The sequence below is a fragment of the Dicentrarchus labrax genome, unplaced genomic scaffold (assembly GCF_905237075.1).
Source record: "Dicentrarchus labrax unplaced genomic scaffold, dlabrax2021, whole genome shotgun sequence".
NCBI lineage: Eukaryota > Metazoa > Chordata > Actinopteri > Moronidae > Dicentrarchus > Dicentrarchus labrax.
In genome coordinates this window covers 22954234-22972349 of record NW_026136712.1, presented here as the reverse complement: position 1 = coordinate 22972349, position 18116 = coordinate 22954234, and the positions used below count along the sequence as shown (strand labels likewise).

Here is an 18116-nt window from a genome sequence, read left to right as displayed (position 1 = left end):
AGAAGAAAAAGCGTCGCGTTAAAAACTCCGTGAATGTTTTCTGTCGGCCATTTTGGATCTGAACAGCAGAGAGGTCAAAGGTCATACGAACCCGGAACAACAACAAAGCACACAAAGGTTCCGGATGTTAGAGTCGATGAAACGTTCCTGTCGAGGTTTATTAAATTAAATAAGGACAACAACAACAACAACAACAACAACAACAACAATATATTTAACATCTTTTACCCGCCGACATGTTCTCCGGGTTCCCGCCCAGGAACAGTCTCCTGGTGGCGGCTCTCAGCCTGGTTCTGACCCGGCTCTCCTGCGGCTCTCAGCCGGTCCCCGACGTCCCGCCGATCGCCGCTTACTTCGGAACCAAGACCCGCTATGAGGAGGTGAACCCGCACCTGCTGCGGGACGTCCTGTCCGTGAACAGGTCCGTGTTAAAACCTCCACCCAACGAGCGCTGCACCCCGGTCCACATCACTGCCGTCATCCGGCACGGCAGCCGGTTCCCCACCGTCCAGAACATCCGCAGGATCCAGAGACTGAGCCAGCTGGTCCGGACCGGCAGAGACACCGAGACCACCGACACCACCGACACCACCGAGAGCTGGCTGACGGACATCCGGAGCCGCTGGGAGAACTGGTACACAGAGGACATGGACGGTGAGGAACCATCAGCATTAAACAGATATTAATAAACAATAACAACTATTAATAATCAATAACAACTATTAATAATCAATAACAACTATTAATAATCAATAACAAATATTAATAAATAAAAATATTAATAATCAATAACAACTATTAATAAACAATAACAAATATTAATAAACAATAACAACTATTAATAATCAATAACAACTATTAATAATCAATAACAACTATTAATAATCAATAACAACTATTAATAAATTATAATAAATAATAATAAACAATAACAACTATTAATAAACAATAACAACTATTAATAATCAATAACAAATATTAATAATCAATAACAACTATTAATAAATTATAATAAATATTATAAACAATAACAACTATTAATAAACAATAACAACTATTAATAATCAATAACAACTATTAATAATCAATAACAAATATTAATAATCAATAACAACTATTAATAATCAATAACAACTATTAATAAACAATAATAAATATTAATAATCAATAACAACTATTAATAAACAATAACAACTATTAATAAACAATAACAAATATTAATAATCAATAACAACTATTAATAATCAATAACAACTATTAATAAACAATAACAAATATTAATAATCAATAACAACTATTAATAAACAATAACAACTATTAATAAACAATAACAAATATTATAATCAATAACAAATATTAATAATCAATAACAACTATTAATAAATTATAATAAATATTATAAACAATAACAACTATTAATAAATTATAATAAATATTAATAATCAATAACAACTATTAATAATCAATAACAAATATTATAATCAATAACAAATATTAATAATCAATAACAACTATTAATAATCAATAACAACTATTAATAAACAATAACAAATATTAATAATCAATAACAACTATTAATAATCAATAACAACTATTAATAATCAATAACAACTATTAATAAACAATAACAAATATTAATAAATAATAATAAATAATAATAAACAATAACAACTATTAATAAATTATAACAAATATTAATAATCAATAACAACTATTAATAAATTATAATAAATATTAATAATCAATAACAACTATTAATAAACAATAACAACTATTAATAAATTATAATAAATAATAATAAACAATAACAACTATTAATAATCAATAACAAATATTAATAAACAATAACAAATATTAATAATCAATAACAAATATTAATAAACAATAACAACTATTAATAATCAATAACAACTATAAATAAACAATAATAAATATTAATAAACAATAACAACTATTAATAAACAATAACAACTATTAGTAAATTATAATAAATAATAATAAACAATAACTATTAATAAATATAATAAATATAATAAACAATAATAACTATTAATAAACAATAACAACTATTAATAAACAATAACAAATATTAATAATCGATAATAACTATTAATAAACTATAATAAATATTAATAAACAATAACAACTATTAATAATCAATAATAACTATTAATTAACTATAATAAATATTAATAAACAGTAATAAATATTAATAAACAGTAATAAATATTAATAAACTATAATAATTATTAATAATAAACTATAATAAATATTATAAACAATAATAACTATTAATAAACAATAACTATTAATAAACTTTAATAAATATTATAAACAATAATAACTATTAATAAACAATAACTATTAATAAGCTATAATAATATTAATAAACAATAATAACTATTAATAAACTATAATAAATATTAATAAACAGTAATAAATATTAGTAAACTATAATAATACTAATACACAATAACAAATATTATAAACAATAATAACTTAATAAACTTTAATAAAAATATTAATAAACTAGTAATAAATATTAATAAACAGTAATAAATATTAGTAAACTATAATAATACTAATACACAATAACAAATATTATAAACAATAATAACTTAATAAACTCTAATAAATATTAATAAATATTAATAAACAATAACAACTATTAATAAACAATAACAAATATTAATAAACAATAACAACTATTAATAACAATAACAACTATTAATAATCAATAACAACTATTAATAACAATAACAACTATTAATAAATTATAATAAATAATAATAAACAATAACAACTATTAATAAACAATAACAACTATTAATAATCAATAACAAATATTAATAATCAATAACAACTATTAATAAATTATAATACATATTATAAACAATAATAACTATTAATAAACAATAACAACTATTAATAAACAATAACAAATATTAATAATCAATAACAACTATTAATAAATTATAATAAATATTATAAACAATAACAACTATTAATAAATTATAATAAATATTATAAACAATAACAACTATTAATAAATTATAATAAATATTATAAACAATAACAACTATTAATAAATTATAATAAATATTAATAATCAATAACAACTATTAATAAATTATAATAAATATTAATAAACAATAACAACTATTAATAAACAATAACAACTATTAATAAATTATAATAAATATTATAAACAATAACAACTATTAATAAATTATAATAAATATTAATAAACAATAACAACTATTAATAATCAATAACAACTATTAGTAAATTATAATAAATAATAATAAACAATAACTATTAATAAATATAATAAATATTATAAACAATAATAACTATTAATAAACAATAACAACTATTAATAAACAATAACAAATATTAATAATCAATAATAACTATTAATAAACTATAATAAATATTAATAAACAATAACAACTATTAATAATCAATAATAACTATTAATAAACTATAATAAATATTAATAAACAGTAATAAATATTAATAAACAGTAATAAATATTAATAAACTATAATAATTATTAATAAATATTAATAAACTATAATAAATATTATAAACAATAATAACTATTAATAAACAATAACTATTAATAAACTTTAATAAATATTATAAACAATAATAACTATTAATAAACAATAACTATTAATAAGCTATAATAATATTAATAAACAATAATAACTATTAATAAACTATAATAAATATTAATAAACAGTAATAAATATTAGTAAACTATAATAATACTAATACACAATAACAAATATTATAAACAATAATAACTTAATAAACTTTAATAAATATTAATAAACAATAATAAATATTAATAAACAGTAATAAATATTAGTAAACTATAATAATACTAATACACAATAACAAATATTATAAACAATAATAACTTAATAAACTTTAATAAATATTAATAAACAATAATAAATATTAATAAACAGTAATAAATATTAGTAAACTATAATAATACTAATACACAATAACAAATATTATAAACAATAATAACTTAATAAACTCTAATAAATATTAATAAATATTAATAAACAATAATAAACTATAATAATAATAAATTAATAAATTAAAGCTCCTCTATGTAACGTTCATTAAACTGTAGTTAACAGCGCCACCAGTGGCCGCTGTAAAATAACTGAACTCATATTTAGAATAACGTTTCTATCTGAAATAGATTATATCTGGACCGTTAGCTCCATGCTAATAACCAACACCACGAAGCGACCGACGCCAGAGCCACACCGTAACGTTATGCTGCCGGACATTTCTGATATTAAACTCCTCCTCTTCCTCAGGTCAGCTGGTGATGAAGGGCAGGGAGGACCTGAGGAATCTGGCGCGGCGTCTGTCGGCGCTGTTCCCGGCGCTGCTGTCGGAGGAGAACACGAGGAGGATCCGTCTGAGGAGCAGCTCGAAGCACCGCTGTGTGAGCAGCGTGGAGGCGTTCCAGGAGGGTCTGCAGTGGGGGCGCTCAGGTCCGTCTCAGCGGCACACGCAGCGCTATTGATTATTGATTGGTGATTGTAACCCGTGTCTCCGCTGCAGAGGTGCAGTACAGCCACCAGGTGGACGACGAGCTGATGCGTTTCTTCGAGCGTTGCCGTGGTTACGTGGAGGGCGTGGAGAAGAACCGCACGGCGCTGCTGGAGGTGGAGAGGTTCAAACACGGGGAGGAGATGGAGGCAGTGAGGAAGAGGATCGCTGACAGACTGGGTCTTCATCATCAGAGCCTCACACCAGGTAACAGCTGATCAATAACTGCTGATCACCTGATCAATGAACACTGTCACTGCACCAGGTTTGATTATTTCCTGAGAATATTGATCAGAGATGAGTTTTCCTGATATTCTGATACATTCTCTGTATTTTAATTATTTTTAACAATCAGAAAGAGATTCAACGTTAACGAGCTAACGAAGCTAACGGAGCTAACGGAGCTAACAGAGAGCTAACGGAGCTAACAGAGAGCTAACGGAGCTAACGGAGCTAACTGAGAGCTAACTGAGAGCTAACGGAGCTAACAGAGCTAACTGAGAGCTAACGGAGCTAACGGAGCTAACAGAGAGCTAACGGAGCTAACGGAGCTAACTGAGAGCTAACAGAGAGCTAACGGAGCTAACAGAGAGCTAACGGAGCTAACAGAGCTAACTGAGAGCTAACTGAGAGCTAACAGAGCTAACTGAGAGCTAACAGAGCTAACTGAGAGCTAACGGAGCTAACAGAGCTAACTGAGAGCTAACAGAGTCACTAGAAGCACATTCACGCCGGTTGTAAGTTCACGCTAAGTTTCTGTGTGCTACCTGGCTGTAGCTAAGAAGATAAGCTAAGCTAGCAGCTCAGAGGGACGAACTGTCGGTTGGTGACGTCAGCTGACTCCAGATCAGCCAATAGAGAAGCAGCAGCCAGTTTCCACCAGCAGAGGGCGCTGTGCGGTTCTACAGTAACAGATTGTGTCCTGAACTGAAGATTGTCCCTGTGTGGCTCCTGTAGATCTGGTGGAAGCAGCGTTCTTCTTGTGTTCTTACGAACTGTCCATCAAATCTCTGCACTCGCCGTGGTGTTTCCTGTTCGACGAGGACGCCGCTAAGGTACAAATACACACAAATACACGGCATCATAGATCCGATCCCGTATCGGTATCGGGACCGATCCAACCTGCGCAGATATCCGATATATCAATGATCCATATCTGCGTTAACGTTGTCTGCTGACTGACTCCATTCCTGCCGGCCAGGCTGCTAGCTGGCTGCAAACTGTGGGATGGACTTCCTGAACGGAGGCGCGGATCAATGACACACAGAGTAATGACACAGAGTAATGAGACACAGAGTAATGAGACACAGAGTAATGAGACAGAGTAATGACACAGAGTAATGACACAGAGTAATGACACACAGAGTAATGAGACACAGAGTAATGAGACAGAGTAATGACACACAGAGTAATGACACAGAGTAATGAGACACAGAGTAATGACACACAGAGTTATGACACAGAGTAATGAGACACAGAGTAATGACACAGAGTAATGAGACACAGAGTAATGAGACACAGAGTAATGAGACAGAGTAATGAGACACAGAGTAATGAGACACAGAGTAATGAGACAGAGTAATGAGACACAGAGTAATGAGACACAGAGTAATGAGACACAGAGTAATGACACAGAGTAATGAGACAGAGTAATGACACACAGAGTAATGAGACACAGAGTAATGAGACACAGAGTAATGACACACAGAGTAATGAGACACAGAGTAATGAGACACAGAGTAATGAGACAGAGTAATGACACACAGAGTAATGACACAGAGTAATGAGACAGAGTAATGAGACACAGAGTAATGAGACACAGAGTAATGACACACAGAGTAATGACACAGAGTAATGAGACACAGAGTAATGACACACAGAGTAATGACACAGAGTAATGAGACACAGAGTAATGAGACACAGAGTAATGACACAGAGTAATGAGACACAGAGTAATGACACACAGAGTAATGACACAGAGTAATGAGACACAGAGTAATGACACACAGAGTTATGACACAGAGTAATGAGACACAGAGTAATGAGACACAGAGTAATGAGACAGAGTAATGACACACAGAGTAATGAGACAGAGTAATGACACACAGAGTAATGACACAGAGTAATGAGACACAGAGTAATGAGACAGAGTAATGACACACAGAGTAATGACACAGAGTAATGACTCCACATTGGTGCAGTAAAAATGTTTGATATTAAGTATGTTTTTTATTCATCATGAGCGCATGAAACAATTTAACATAACATATTTTATTTTAAATGTAGGTGCGAATTATAGCTTACTGTTCTTAATACCTTTATTTTGAAAACCGGAAGTGAATACGCTGTAAATTTAAGTGCGGCTGATCAGAGTAACGGCTGGCTATTATTATTATATAATATAATAATATAATATATAATATAATATAATATATAATATTATATTATATTATTATATTATATTATATTATATATTATATTATATATTATATATTATATTATATATTATATTATATATTATATTACATTATTATATTATATATTATATTATATATTATATATTATATTATATATTATATTATATTATTATATTATATATTATATTATATTATTATATTATATTATATATTATATATTATATATTATATTATATTATTATATTATATTATTATTATATTATATTATATATTATATTATATTATTATATTATATTATATATTATATTATATATTATTATTATATTATATTATATATTATATTATATATTAAATTATATATTATATTATATTATATTATATATTATATATTATATTATATATTATATATTATATTATATATTATATTATATATTATATTATATTATATTATATTATATTATATTATATTATATATTATATTATATTATATATTATTATATTATATATTATATTATATTATATTATATATTATATATTATATTATATTATATATTATATTATATTATATATTATATTATATATTATATATTATATTATATATTATATTATATATTATTATATTATATTATATATTATTATATTATATATAGGTACTGCAGTATCAGTCGGACCTGAAGCAGTACTGGAAACGCTCTCATGGTCACATGATCAGCGGTCTGTCCAGCTGTCCTCTCTTCCATCACGTCTTCAGGACGTTGGACAAAGCAGGACGCCCCCGCAGGTCAGTGACATCACAGTCAGTAATCATTGATCACTAATTATTGATAACTAATTATTGATCACTGATTATTAATCGTGTTTACTGATTATGAACCACTGATTATTGATTATCGATTGGTGCGGTCCGTCAGGTCCACGGAGGCGCCCCCAGAGCCCGCCTCCATCCTGGTGGGTCATGCGGAGACGCTGCTCCCCCTGCTGTCCCTGCTGGGACTCTTCAAGGACCAGACTCCGCCCACTGCCAGCAACTACCACACACAGCACGGTAGGAAGCCCCGCCTCCACCCTGACGTCCAATCAGAGCTCACCTCCGGGTTTCATTAAGTGTTTCCTGTCTGACAGGGAGGAGTTTCCGGAGCAGCTTCATTGTCCCGTACGCCGCCAACCTGATCTTTGTCCTGTACGACTGCCAGCGGGGGCCGCGGCTGCAGCCGCTCCTCAACGAGGCCCCGGTTCGATTCCCGGGGCTGGACGAGGACGCGCCGCTCTACCGTGACGTCCGCGCCACGTACCGCCACCTGCTGGACGGCTGCGACTTCCACAAGGAGTGTGAGGGAAGACCTGGACGCGGACCGAACACAGAACTCTGAGAGGACCAGAATCCTCGTCCTACCTCAGAGCCCCGCCCCCCGACGGCCTGCGTCCAATCACAGCTTAGCAACAGTAAATGTCTGCTGTGGGCTTCGAACTCACGGCGTTCTCTACACTGAGCAAACGGCAGTGATCAATAGGACTGATTGATCTATCTGGACAAACGTTGGTCACACTGGTGGTTTCTGGGAAACTTCCTGTCAGCTGATTGGTCCAACTGTGACGTTATTGATCCAGAAATATCGGCTCCAGTCCACAAGAACAGCGAGTGAGTAATCAATAATCAGCAGTAACTGTGATCAATAATAACAGGATGAACAGATCTGACCTGATTACTGATCAGTCTATTATTGATCGTATGACATAAATATCTACTACAGGAAATTAAATAATAATATCTGTTTACACTATAATTAACAATCATGATATCATTCAAGGTCTAACAACAACAACAACAAACCTGGAAACAGGACGGTGGCGCTCTGGGGTTACACAGGGACAATAACAGGGGCGGCTGTGTTTTATTCTTAAGAAACAAACTGTACAATATGTTTATTGATCCATTCATACGTCTACAATCAAATTATTGTTCCATTCATACATCTAAATTACGCTATTGATCCATTCATACGTCTACAATCACGTTATTGATCCATTCATACATCTAAATTACGCTATTGATCCATTCATACGTCTACAATCACGTTATTGATCCATTCAGATGTCTACAATCACGTTATTTATCCATTCATACTTCTACAATCACGTTATTGATCCATTCATACGTCTACAATCACGTTATTGATCCATTCAGATGTCTACAATCACGTTATTTATCCATTCATACTTCTACAATCACGTTATTTATCCATTCTGAGGATTTCCAGTCAAACATTAACGATCTTTGGAGGAGTCTTGTTCATTCGTTGGTTTCTGACTTTATAAACATCTGAACGTTTGTGCTCGGCGGCGCCTCCTTCTGGTGAAAGTTCCTACGGCAACTTTAACATCCGGAGGGTCAATGGTATGAATTATTCCTAAGGAAGAGCAGGTGATGGTGAGGGTGTATTGATCAGATAAAACTGAAAACAAAAACCAATACAGTTCATGACTCATTGATTTATTGATTTGTTGCAGTGCCACCATCAGGACGAGCAGCAAGAAGAAGGAGAATATTGATTAATTAGACATTAAAGAATAAATAGGTGCCAATAAATTATTGAATGAATCATTAAAATGTTTAATTGTATTACATTTGTGTTTAACTGATTTTGTTTTTTAAGTTGGTGAGAAACACTTTATTATTTCTTCCTCAGATTGAAACTGACACTTTTCTTTGGTTTGACTTTGGTGACCTTTGACCCTTTAATGGTGACCTTTGCCCTTTAATCTGCTGTAAACCAGAGTCAGTTTTTATTGGTTCATTTTGACAGATTAAAGATGATTTATTTCTTTATTTATTCTGGTTTATTATCAGCTGTTTGATTCATTTTATACACATTTGTTTGTTGTTGTTTTTATTGATTTTGTTATTGATTTGGACTTTTTGATTTGAGAGGTTTTGTTGTTTCAGGGTTCATTATTATTTTATTGTTGATTTTAAAAAAGTGACTCAGCTTTCTTCACTTTATGTTATTTATGTTGTTTTTGTTTGTTGTTCACATTGTTTACGTTTTCAGTTGGTGCTTCTTTCTTTCACTTCCTTTTTTTGCAGAACGACGGATGCCAAATGTTTGTAATTGAAGAGCTTTAATAAACTTTTTCACAACTGTTTCCTGTCCTATTACTAAAATATCTCATATATAATGATTAATATATTACTTTAATATTGATATAATCTAATATTAATATATTGATACACTATAAAACTGAACTTTACACAGACAATTATCCAATCAGGATCGATATGTTCACTTACAGGAACTGACATCATAATAATAAATTGATCCATTGCAGACGTATCAATATTGTAGTATTTGTTATCTGATATGAATACTGTTTTTTCTGCTATATAATATAGAAATACATTTAGTTTTTACCAATATTTTTATTTTCTCAGCGTTCATTTCTGGAACTGGTTCACAATATTTATGTTCAACTACTGAATACGAATATTCTTTAGTAACGTTATTAGTTTAAGAAACATAAACATCTATTTTCATTTAAACTGGCCCACACATCTTATAATAATATATATACACTACAATGCATGCTTATATATATATATATATATATATATATATATATATATATATTGTGTGCGGTATATGTGTACTAATTGTAACTTTTTGTTATTTCTTATTTCAATGTGAAGAAAGACCAACAACAGAAAATAAAATATTTCTAAAAGTTTATTTTATACTTTCACAGGAAGTGGTCGCAGCACACACATTCAATTAAATTTTATTTGTATAGCAGAAGTTATCTCAAATAGACCCCGACTCCAAGTGGGTGGGAGAGAGAGAGAGAGAGACAGACACAGAGAGAGAGAGAGACAGACAGACAGACAGACAGACAGACAGACAGGTGCACAGCAACAACAGTAGCAACAACTACACTAATAGTCACTGATGATGATGAACATGAAGAAGATGACGATGACAAGAACGATGGGGGACAATGAGCAGTGGCAACAGCAACAATAGTAACTGTAGTAATAATAATATTAATAATAATAATAATAATGATAATATCAGTAATATTAGCAATGGCAATCTAGCAGGACCATGGCAGGAGGCTCCACCAGGATCCATGAGAACCTGCGAGACGAGAAAGCACAAGAACTCCGGGGAAGAAGTGAAGTTAGTAACATGCATTAATGGAACATGAATGAGTGCAGAAAGAGAGAGGAAGAGAGGAGCTCAGTGCACCATGGGAAATCCCCCGATAGTCTAGGCCTATAGCAGCATAATATCCTGATAATAAAGAAAGATTAATCATAAAATCAGCTGTAAGAATTATAATTAAAAATGTTAATAACTGTTTGTGATTGGAATAAAGAGAAAAAATAAATTGTAAACTTGACAAACGTCTGAGAATCAGTTTGACACGTTTATTACATCATCCAGCAGTTATTACATCATTACTCAACAGCCAATAACGTCACTGTAAAAAAAGATAAAATATCCCGTATTCAGATCAGAAAATTATAAACTATTTGGCAGATTTATGAAAAAACAAAAACTGTTTCTGATTATTGAATATTTGCAGTTTTTGTCTTTGAGTTTTAACTGTTTGACATTTTATAAACCAAACAATTAATGGAGGAAATAATCCTTATTGGAAGCTTTACTGTCCATCACAGAATAAAAACTAAATAATAATAATAATAATAAAGAACACTTGATGAAAAGTCACTGTGCAACAGTTTCTTTCTGCTTCAGATGAACATAGTGAAACTTTTATTTTACAGTTTTACAGTGTAAACATAAAAAGAACAAATCAGTTGTTTCCGTTTAATTTTACATTAATTTCTGTGGATTAATTATTGGTCTGGTTTTAATTTGAGGAATTATTGGACAGCTAGAAAATGTCAAATCTGTCTATAAATCCAGTATAAATAATAATAACAAAACATATAATAAATAAAGTTCAATAAACTGTAATTAACTAATAATCAGACTTTAATGAAAGAATTCTTTCTAGGAAATTATTAGTAAATTACCAACGTTAATTAACTTTTCAGGACTGTCGTTTCCTAATAATTTCAAAGTAAATCAGTTCCCAAACTGACAAAATGTAGTAGAAACTTTAACAAAAATAAATATAGAATATTGTTAATGAAAGAATTAAAATGGATAAAGCTTTTACGACCCATGTTAATTATTTACCAATAATATTATTATATTTATATTTGACAACATTGAATCAGTTTCATTACAGGAAAAGAAGAATTTATTGATTTAAAAGGCAGAAAACTTCCAATAAAATGATCAGGAAATCACTGAGTTGTACACCATATTTATATTTCAGCAGTCAGCTGATTCACTGGGCTTCTTCACAGCAGTCTGAGGGAGGATTTTCACAATAAAAGTTCAGTTAAAGACAAAAAAATCCAGAAATTTAAATCAATCAACTTTTTGAGCAGCTCTGGATGGAGGGATCGCCATAGCAACAGCTGCTGAGGCCCATAAGTACTGTGTCACTTTTTATTTAAACTGCTGATTAGTTATTTGGAAAAAGAATCTGATATTTATTTGTAGTGATTAATGTTTTATTATGATTGATTTGACCTCTGACCTCTGAAAATAAAATACTGAAGAATGTCAGTGTCTAATATACAGACTTTTACTTTGAAACCCAACTAAACTTCCTGTACAGTGGAGTTTAAAAACAGACGTGTGTTTAAAGTCTTCATGTGGAGGGATTTAAGGCGGTCAGACTCCAGAGAGGTCAGAGGTCACTGGCGGTCTGTGTAACAGTGAATTGTGTCCTTTGGCGGTCACGGTCAGACGGACGTCAGCAGCACGATCAGCTGATCCAAATAAAAACAAAAAGAAGCAGTGGCACAGGATGGAGAGAGACAGCAGGTCAGTACGTACACTCGGAACGGCTCAGGTATCGAACCCGCGGCTGCGGGCTGGGCTGACGTCATCGTGTGATCAATGTGTGTGTGTTCAGTCCAGAGCGGCCTGCAGCAGGGCACCGTGTCCGCCCGCCGTCTTGGATTTCTTCATCTTACTGATCGCCTTTTGAAGGTCCATCTGATGGATCGGACGGATGAAGTCCTCTGATGGACTGACAGACAAACACACACACAGTATTTATAGTTATTGACCAATAAGTTGACTAGTTGTCAGTGCTGTAGATACAGGGCAGAGGTCTGTGAACACCATTGGGAGAATCCAACACTCAACGTCAAATTATGTGTCGTCATGGTAACGCCGTTACCTGTCGTTCTGAGTGTGGACGAAGTCTCGCACACAGAGCAGCGCGGCGTCGCGACACATCTCTCTGAGGTCACTTCCTGAGAAACCGTCTGTTTCCTTGGCGACGTCGACGAGATCGACCGACAGGTCCACCTGCAGAGAGACACACGTGATCAATAGACTGATTGATCAGTGTGATCTGCTGATCTTACTGAGGAGGGTGTTTGAGGGGAACTCACGCTCTCGTTCTCCAGGATCAGTTTGAGGATCTGCTCCCTCTGCTTCAGACTCTACAGGAACAACACGGAACATTAACGTTGTTTTGTTGTTGTTGTTGTTGTTGTTGTAAGTGCTGCTGTGTACGTACCGGCTGGTTGATGTGGAATCTGGTTGGCATTCTCCTCAGAATAGCAGAGTCCAGATCTTGAGGACGATTAGTGGCTCCCATTATGATCACCTGACAGACAGACAGACAACATTAATATATAAAGTTCATCATCGTAATAATAATAATAATAATAATAACATATACAGTGTGTGTACAGTGTGTAGTACAGTGTGTGTGTGTACAGTGTGTAGTACAGTGTGTGTGTACAGTGTGTGGGTACAGTGTGTAGTACAGTGTGTGTGTACAGTGTGTAGTACAGTGTGTGTGTACAGTGTGTGGGTACAGTGTGTAGTACAGTGTGTAGTACAGTGTGTGTGTACAGTGTGTGTACAGTGTGTAGTACAGTGTGTAGTACAGTGTGTAGTACAGTGTGTAGTACAGTGTGTGTGTACAGTGTGTAGTACAGTGTGTGTGTACAGTGTGTAGTACAGTGTGTGTGTACAGTGTGTGTGTACAGTGTGTAGTACAGTGTGTGTGTACACTGTGTAGTACAGTGTGTAGTACAGTGTGTGTGTACAGTGTGTAGTACAGTGTGTAGTACAGTGTGTGTGTACAGTGTGTGTGTACAGTGTGTGTGTACAGTGTGTAGTACAGTGTAGTACAGTGTGTGTGTACAGTGTGTGTGTACAGTGTGTAGTACAGTGTGTGGTACAGTGTGTGTGTACAGTGTGAGTACAGTGTGTAGTACAGTGTGTAGTACAGTGTGTGTGTACAGTGTGTAGTACAGTGTGTGTGTACAGTGTGTAGTACAGTGTGTGTGTACAGTGTGTGTGTAGTACAGTGTGTAGTACAGTGTGTGTGTACAGTGTGTAGTACAGTGTGTGTGTACAGTGTGTGTGTACAGTGTGTAGTACAGTGTGTGTGTACAGTGTGTAGTACAGTGTGTGTGTAGTGTGTAGTACAGTGTGTGTGTACAGTGTGTGTGTACAGTGTGTAGTACAGTGTGTGTGTACAGTGTGTGTGTAGAGTGTGTGTGTACAGTGTGTAGTACAGTGTGTGTGTACAGTGTGTGTGTAGTACAGTGTGTAGTACAGTGTGTGTGTACAGTGTGTGTGTACAGTGTGTAGTACAGTGTGTGTGTACAGTGTGTGTGTACAGTGTGTAGTACAGTGTGTGTGTACAGTGTGTGTGTAGTACAGTGTGTAGTACAGTGTGTGTGTACAGTGTGTAGTACAGTGTGTGTAGTACAGTGTGTAGTACAGTGTGTAGTACAGTGTGTGTGTACAGTGTGAGTACAGTGTGTAGTACAGTGTGTGAGTACAGTGTGTGTGTACAGTGTGTGTACAGTGTGTGTACAGTGTGTGTACAGTGTGTGTACAGTGTGAGTACAGTGTGTAGTACAGTGTGTGTACAGTGTGTAGTACAGTGTGTGTGTACAGTGTGTGTGTACAGTGTGTAGTACAGTGTGTGTGTACAGTGTGTGTGTACAGTGTGTGTACAGTGTGTAGTACAGTGTGTGTGTACAGTGTGTAGTACAGTGTGTAGTACAGTGTGTGTACAGTGTGAGTACAGTGTGTAGTACAGTGTGTGTGTACAGTGTGTAGTACAGTGTGTGTAGTACAGTGTGTAGTACAGTGTGTGTGTACAGTGTGTAGTACAGTGTGTGTACAGTGTGTGTACAGTGTGTAGTACAGTGTGTAGTACAGTGTGTAGTACAGTGTGTGTGTACAGTGTGTAGTGTGTAGTACAGTGTGTAGTACAGTGTGTGTGTACAGTGTGTAGTACAGTGTGTAGTACAGTGTGTGTACAGTGTGTAGTACAGTGTGTAGTACAGTGTGTGTACAGTGTGTAGTACAGTGTGTGTGTACAGTGTGTAGTACAGTGTGTAGTACAGTGTGTGTGTACAGTGTGTATGGTGCCAGGGCTTGTAATTACTGCCATGTTGTGGGTAGAGGTGGGCGATCGTCATTGTTGTTTTGACGATGTGCTAATTTCCATTATCGAGTATTTAAATTACTTCACCAAAAACATTGAAACGCACGTGGAAACTCCTCACATCCATTAATACACGGAGCAGCAGCGCTCTCTACAGCATGGCAGGATTCAGTCACATGACTAGTGGGCCATGATCACGTGACCTCTCGCTAGCATCCTCCTTGCAACAGTTTAGCAGCGCGTTGTGATGGTAGAGAGAAAATGCAAACACCTCCGGTCCCTGAAGCTCCCGGTACTTCAGATGATTCAGTGCCGAGACGTGGGTCGACCTCTCTGGCGGTAAAAAGATCTCAGCGGAGACGTTTAACGGTCAGAGTGCTTCAAGTTGAAATCTGTTCAACCTTTAACACCGCTGGGCGCTCGGACAATGAGTTTTTGAGCTCTCAGCGCTAAAAGCGCGTTTGGTGGACACAAGCCCGAACTCAGACAATTCCAATCACATTTAAAGGATATCGACTGATTATCGTTATCGCCAAAATCCCAAAAAATAAGGAGATATTATTTTTTGCCCATATCGCCCACCCCTAGTTGTGGGTCATTCGAAAGGACAGTATCCGCTGTTGAAGTCGCGGGGTAACTTTAAGCATCACTCATCCTTGCATGCTCCAACTACATTGTGCTCTACTGTTTCAGACCAGAGGCCTGTAAGTGTGGGGTCGAGCAGGTCCATTGGATGTGGTTTTGAGCCATTTATTACTGATGCTTGTGTGTCCTTGGTTGGTGGTGAAGAGCTTGTACCCATTAAAGTGTTGCGTGACACGGGTGCTAAACACTCATTTATTGTTGAATCTGCACTACCCTTTTCACCCGTGACAGAAACGGGGGATTTTGTTCTGATGCACGGTATGGAGTTAGACTTGATTCCCGTGCCACGCCATAATATGGTGCTGGAGTGTGACCGGGTACAGGGCATTGTACCAGTTGGTATTGCCAATAGACGATGTTGCTATGATTTTGGGTAACGACTTGGCTGGTTGCACGGTGTGGGCTGACGTGCCGCCGCCTCCAGTGGTTATTTCTAAACCGATTGTGTCTAAGCAGCAGGATGATGGTGGGAGATATCCAGAGGTTTTTCCAGTCTGTGCTGTTACACGCGCCCAGAGTTGTAAAGGTAATGGGTTAGACCCGATTGTTTCGGTGTGTACTGACGGTATGTTTCCTGCAGAGCCTGTAGTCTCTTTGCCTGTTCTTCCTTCTGTTTCAAGGGAGGAATGGGTTAAAAGCCAAAGGGCTGATTCTTCCCTGTCTTCTTTGTGGGATGAGGTTGTGTAGATGGAAAAAAGTCATGTTATGTTGTGCTCCATCTGTTACTGCTCTGTTCCTATCGTCCCTCTTAAACTGATTTTCAGGTGCCTGGTTGCAGAGGTGGGACCTAGGATCAGAGTGGGTATCGAAAAACGTAAGGTGGATGTTTTTTTTGTCATTTGATATCCGGTGATCCCTTTGGGACCCCGTCATAAGGGGGGGGTGTCACTGAGTGTTTGGTGTTTGTGCCAGGTCAGATTGTGGTGTTGACTGGGGGTTAATTGGTGCCAACTGGGAACATCTGGGCCCGGTGCTCCCAGGCTATATAATCAAGGCCCTGTTGCCCGTTCTAGCTCTCTGCTGCTTCTGGTTCGTATTGTTTGAGTTGTACTAACTTGTTGCTCTCTTTTTGCAGGCACGCTGCCAGTGGTGTGAGGACTGCAGCGTGGCCTCATCTTATATTTTCTTTTGCACACTTTACAACATACATACACATTATCCCTGATGCACACCTTACACTACTGACTACACTGTTATTCACACTATTTTTAAAGTACTTAGTTGGTCATTTCATAATTTGACTTTTGTTCAATAAATTGCTTTTTGTTATTCCTTAAAGTGGTGTATCTCTCATATTTGTCATGCCTTAAGAGCCAGGGTGTGACAGTATACAGTGTGTGTTACAGTGTGTAGTACAGTGTGTGTTACACTGAGTGGGCAGCTGTGACGCAGAGGCAGAGCGGGTCGTCCCCTAATCGGAAGGTTGTTGGTTTGATCCCCGGTTCCTGGTGACACATGTCAAAGTATCCTTGAGCAAGATACTGAACCCCGAACTGCTCCCGATGCCGTGCATCAGTGTGTGAATGCATTAGTTTCTGTTCGATGGGCTTCGCCATCACTGAGTGAATGTGTGTGAAAGGGTGAATGTGGCACGTAGTGTAAAAGCGCTTTGAGTGGTCGGAAGAATAGAAAGGAAACTATACAAGTACAGGTCCATTTACCATTTACAGTGTGTAGTACAGTGTGTACAGTGTGTAGTGCAGTGTGTATACAGTGTGTAGTGCAGTGTGTATACAGTGTGTACAGTGTGTAGTACAGTGTGTAGTACAGTGTGTAGTACAGTGTGTAGTACAGTATGTAGTACACAGTGTGTAGTACACAGTGTGTAGTGCAGTGTGTAGTACAGTGTGTAGTACAGTGTGTAGTCAGTGTGTACAGTGTGTAGTACAGTGTGTACAGTGTGTAGTACAGTGTGTAGTACAGTGTGTACACAGTGTGTAGTACAGTGTGTAGTACAGTGTGTAGTAC

General features: G+C 35.1%; 2 protein-coding genes and 1 long non-coding RNA gene across 12 annotated transcripts in view; 2 read left to right on the top strand and 1 right to left on the bottom strand.

The window, feature by feature from the left end:
• Positions 1–72: 72 nt before the first annotated feature.
• Positions 73–10144, top strand: minpp1b (multiple inositol-polyphosphate phosphatase 1b). 2 transcript variants are annotated; one of them, XR_007886813.1, is made up of 8 exons: positions 73–654; positions 4347–4526; positions 4597–4791; positions 5542–5639; positions 7652–7782; positions 7913–8046; positions 8124–8640; positions 9510–10144. XR_007886813.1 is itself a non-coding variant. In XM_051417033.1 (7 exons), exons 1-7 carry the CDS (start codon positions 237–239, stop codon positions 8369–8371), a joined length of 1404 nt encoding a protein of 467 aa, XP_051272993.1. In that variant the 5' UTR covers positions 73–236; the 3' UTR covers positions 8372–10144. The 2 variants fall into 2 exon arrangements, 1 of the variants encoding a protein (XP_051272993.1); XM_051417033.1 differs by having other exon boundaries at positions 8124–10144.
• A 1260-nt stretch (positions 10145–11404) lies between these two features.
• Positions 11405–18116, bottom strand: part of atad1b (ATPase family AAA domain containing 1b) — a 14108-nt gene continuing 7396 nt past the window's right edge. For all 9 annotated transcript variants that reach the window (XM_051417056.1, XM_051417062.1, XM_051417055.1 and 6 more), the window contains 4 exons: positions 13608–13697; positions 13480–13530; positions 13263–13393; positions 11405–13109 (listed from right to left, as the gene is read on the bottom strand). In XM_051417056.1, coding sequence (XP_051273016.1) covers positions 12989–13109; positions 13263–13393; positions 13480–13530; positions 13608–13697 — 393 coding nt within the window. In that variant the 3' untranslated portion in view covers positions 11405–12988. The remainder of the gene's footprint in view (positions 13110–13262; positions 13394–13479; positions 13531–13607; positions 13698–18116) is intronic.
• The window catches only part of LOC127373039 (uncharacterized), a 4845-nt gene continuing 971 nt past the window's right edge, over positions 14243–18116 (top strand). Inside the window, exons 1-2 of the long non-coding RNA XR_007886865.1 lie at positions 14243–14276; positions 14955–15405. This is a non-coding gene — a long non-coding RNA (uncharacterized LOC127373039). The remainder of the gene's footprint in view (positions 14277–14954; positions 15406–18116) is intronic.

What these genes read in the sequence shown, in the direction of transcription:
- minpp1b (XM_051417033.1), top strand. Translation starts at nt 237, where the DNA reads ATGTTCTCCGGGTTCCCGCCCAGGAACAGTCTCCTGGTGGCGGCTCTC. An exon ending in TCGACGAGGACGCCGCTAAG is followed by an intron (nt 5,640 to 7,651) that starts GTACAAATACAC and finishes TATTATATATAG; the next exon opens with GTACTGCAGTATCAGTCGGA. An exon ending in CAACTACCACACACAGCACG is followed by an intron (nt 8,047 to 8,123) that starts GTAGGAAGCCCC and finishes CCTGTCTGACAG; the next exon opens with GGAGGAGTTTCCGGAGCAGC.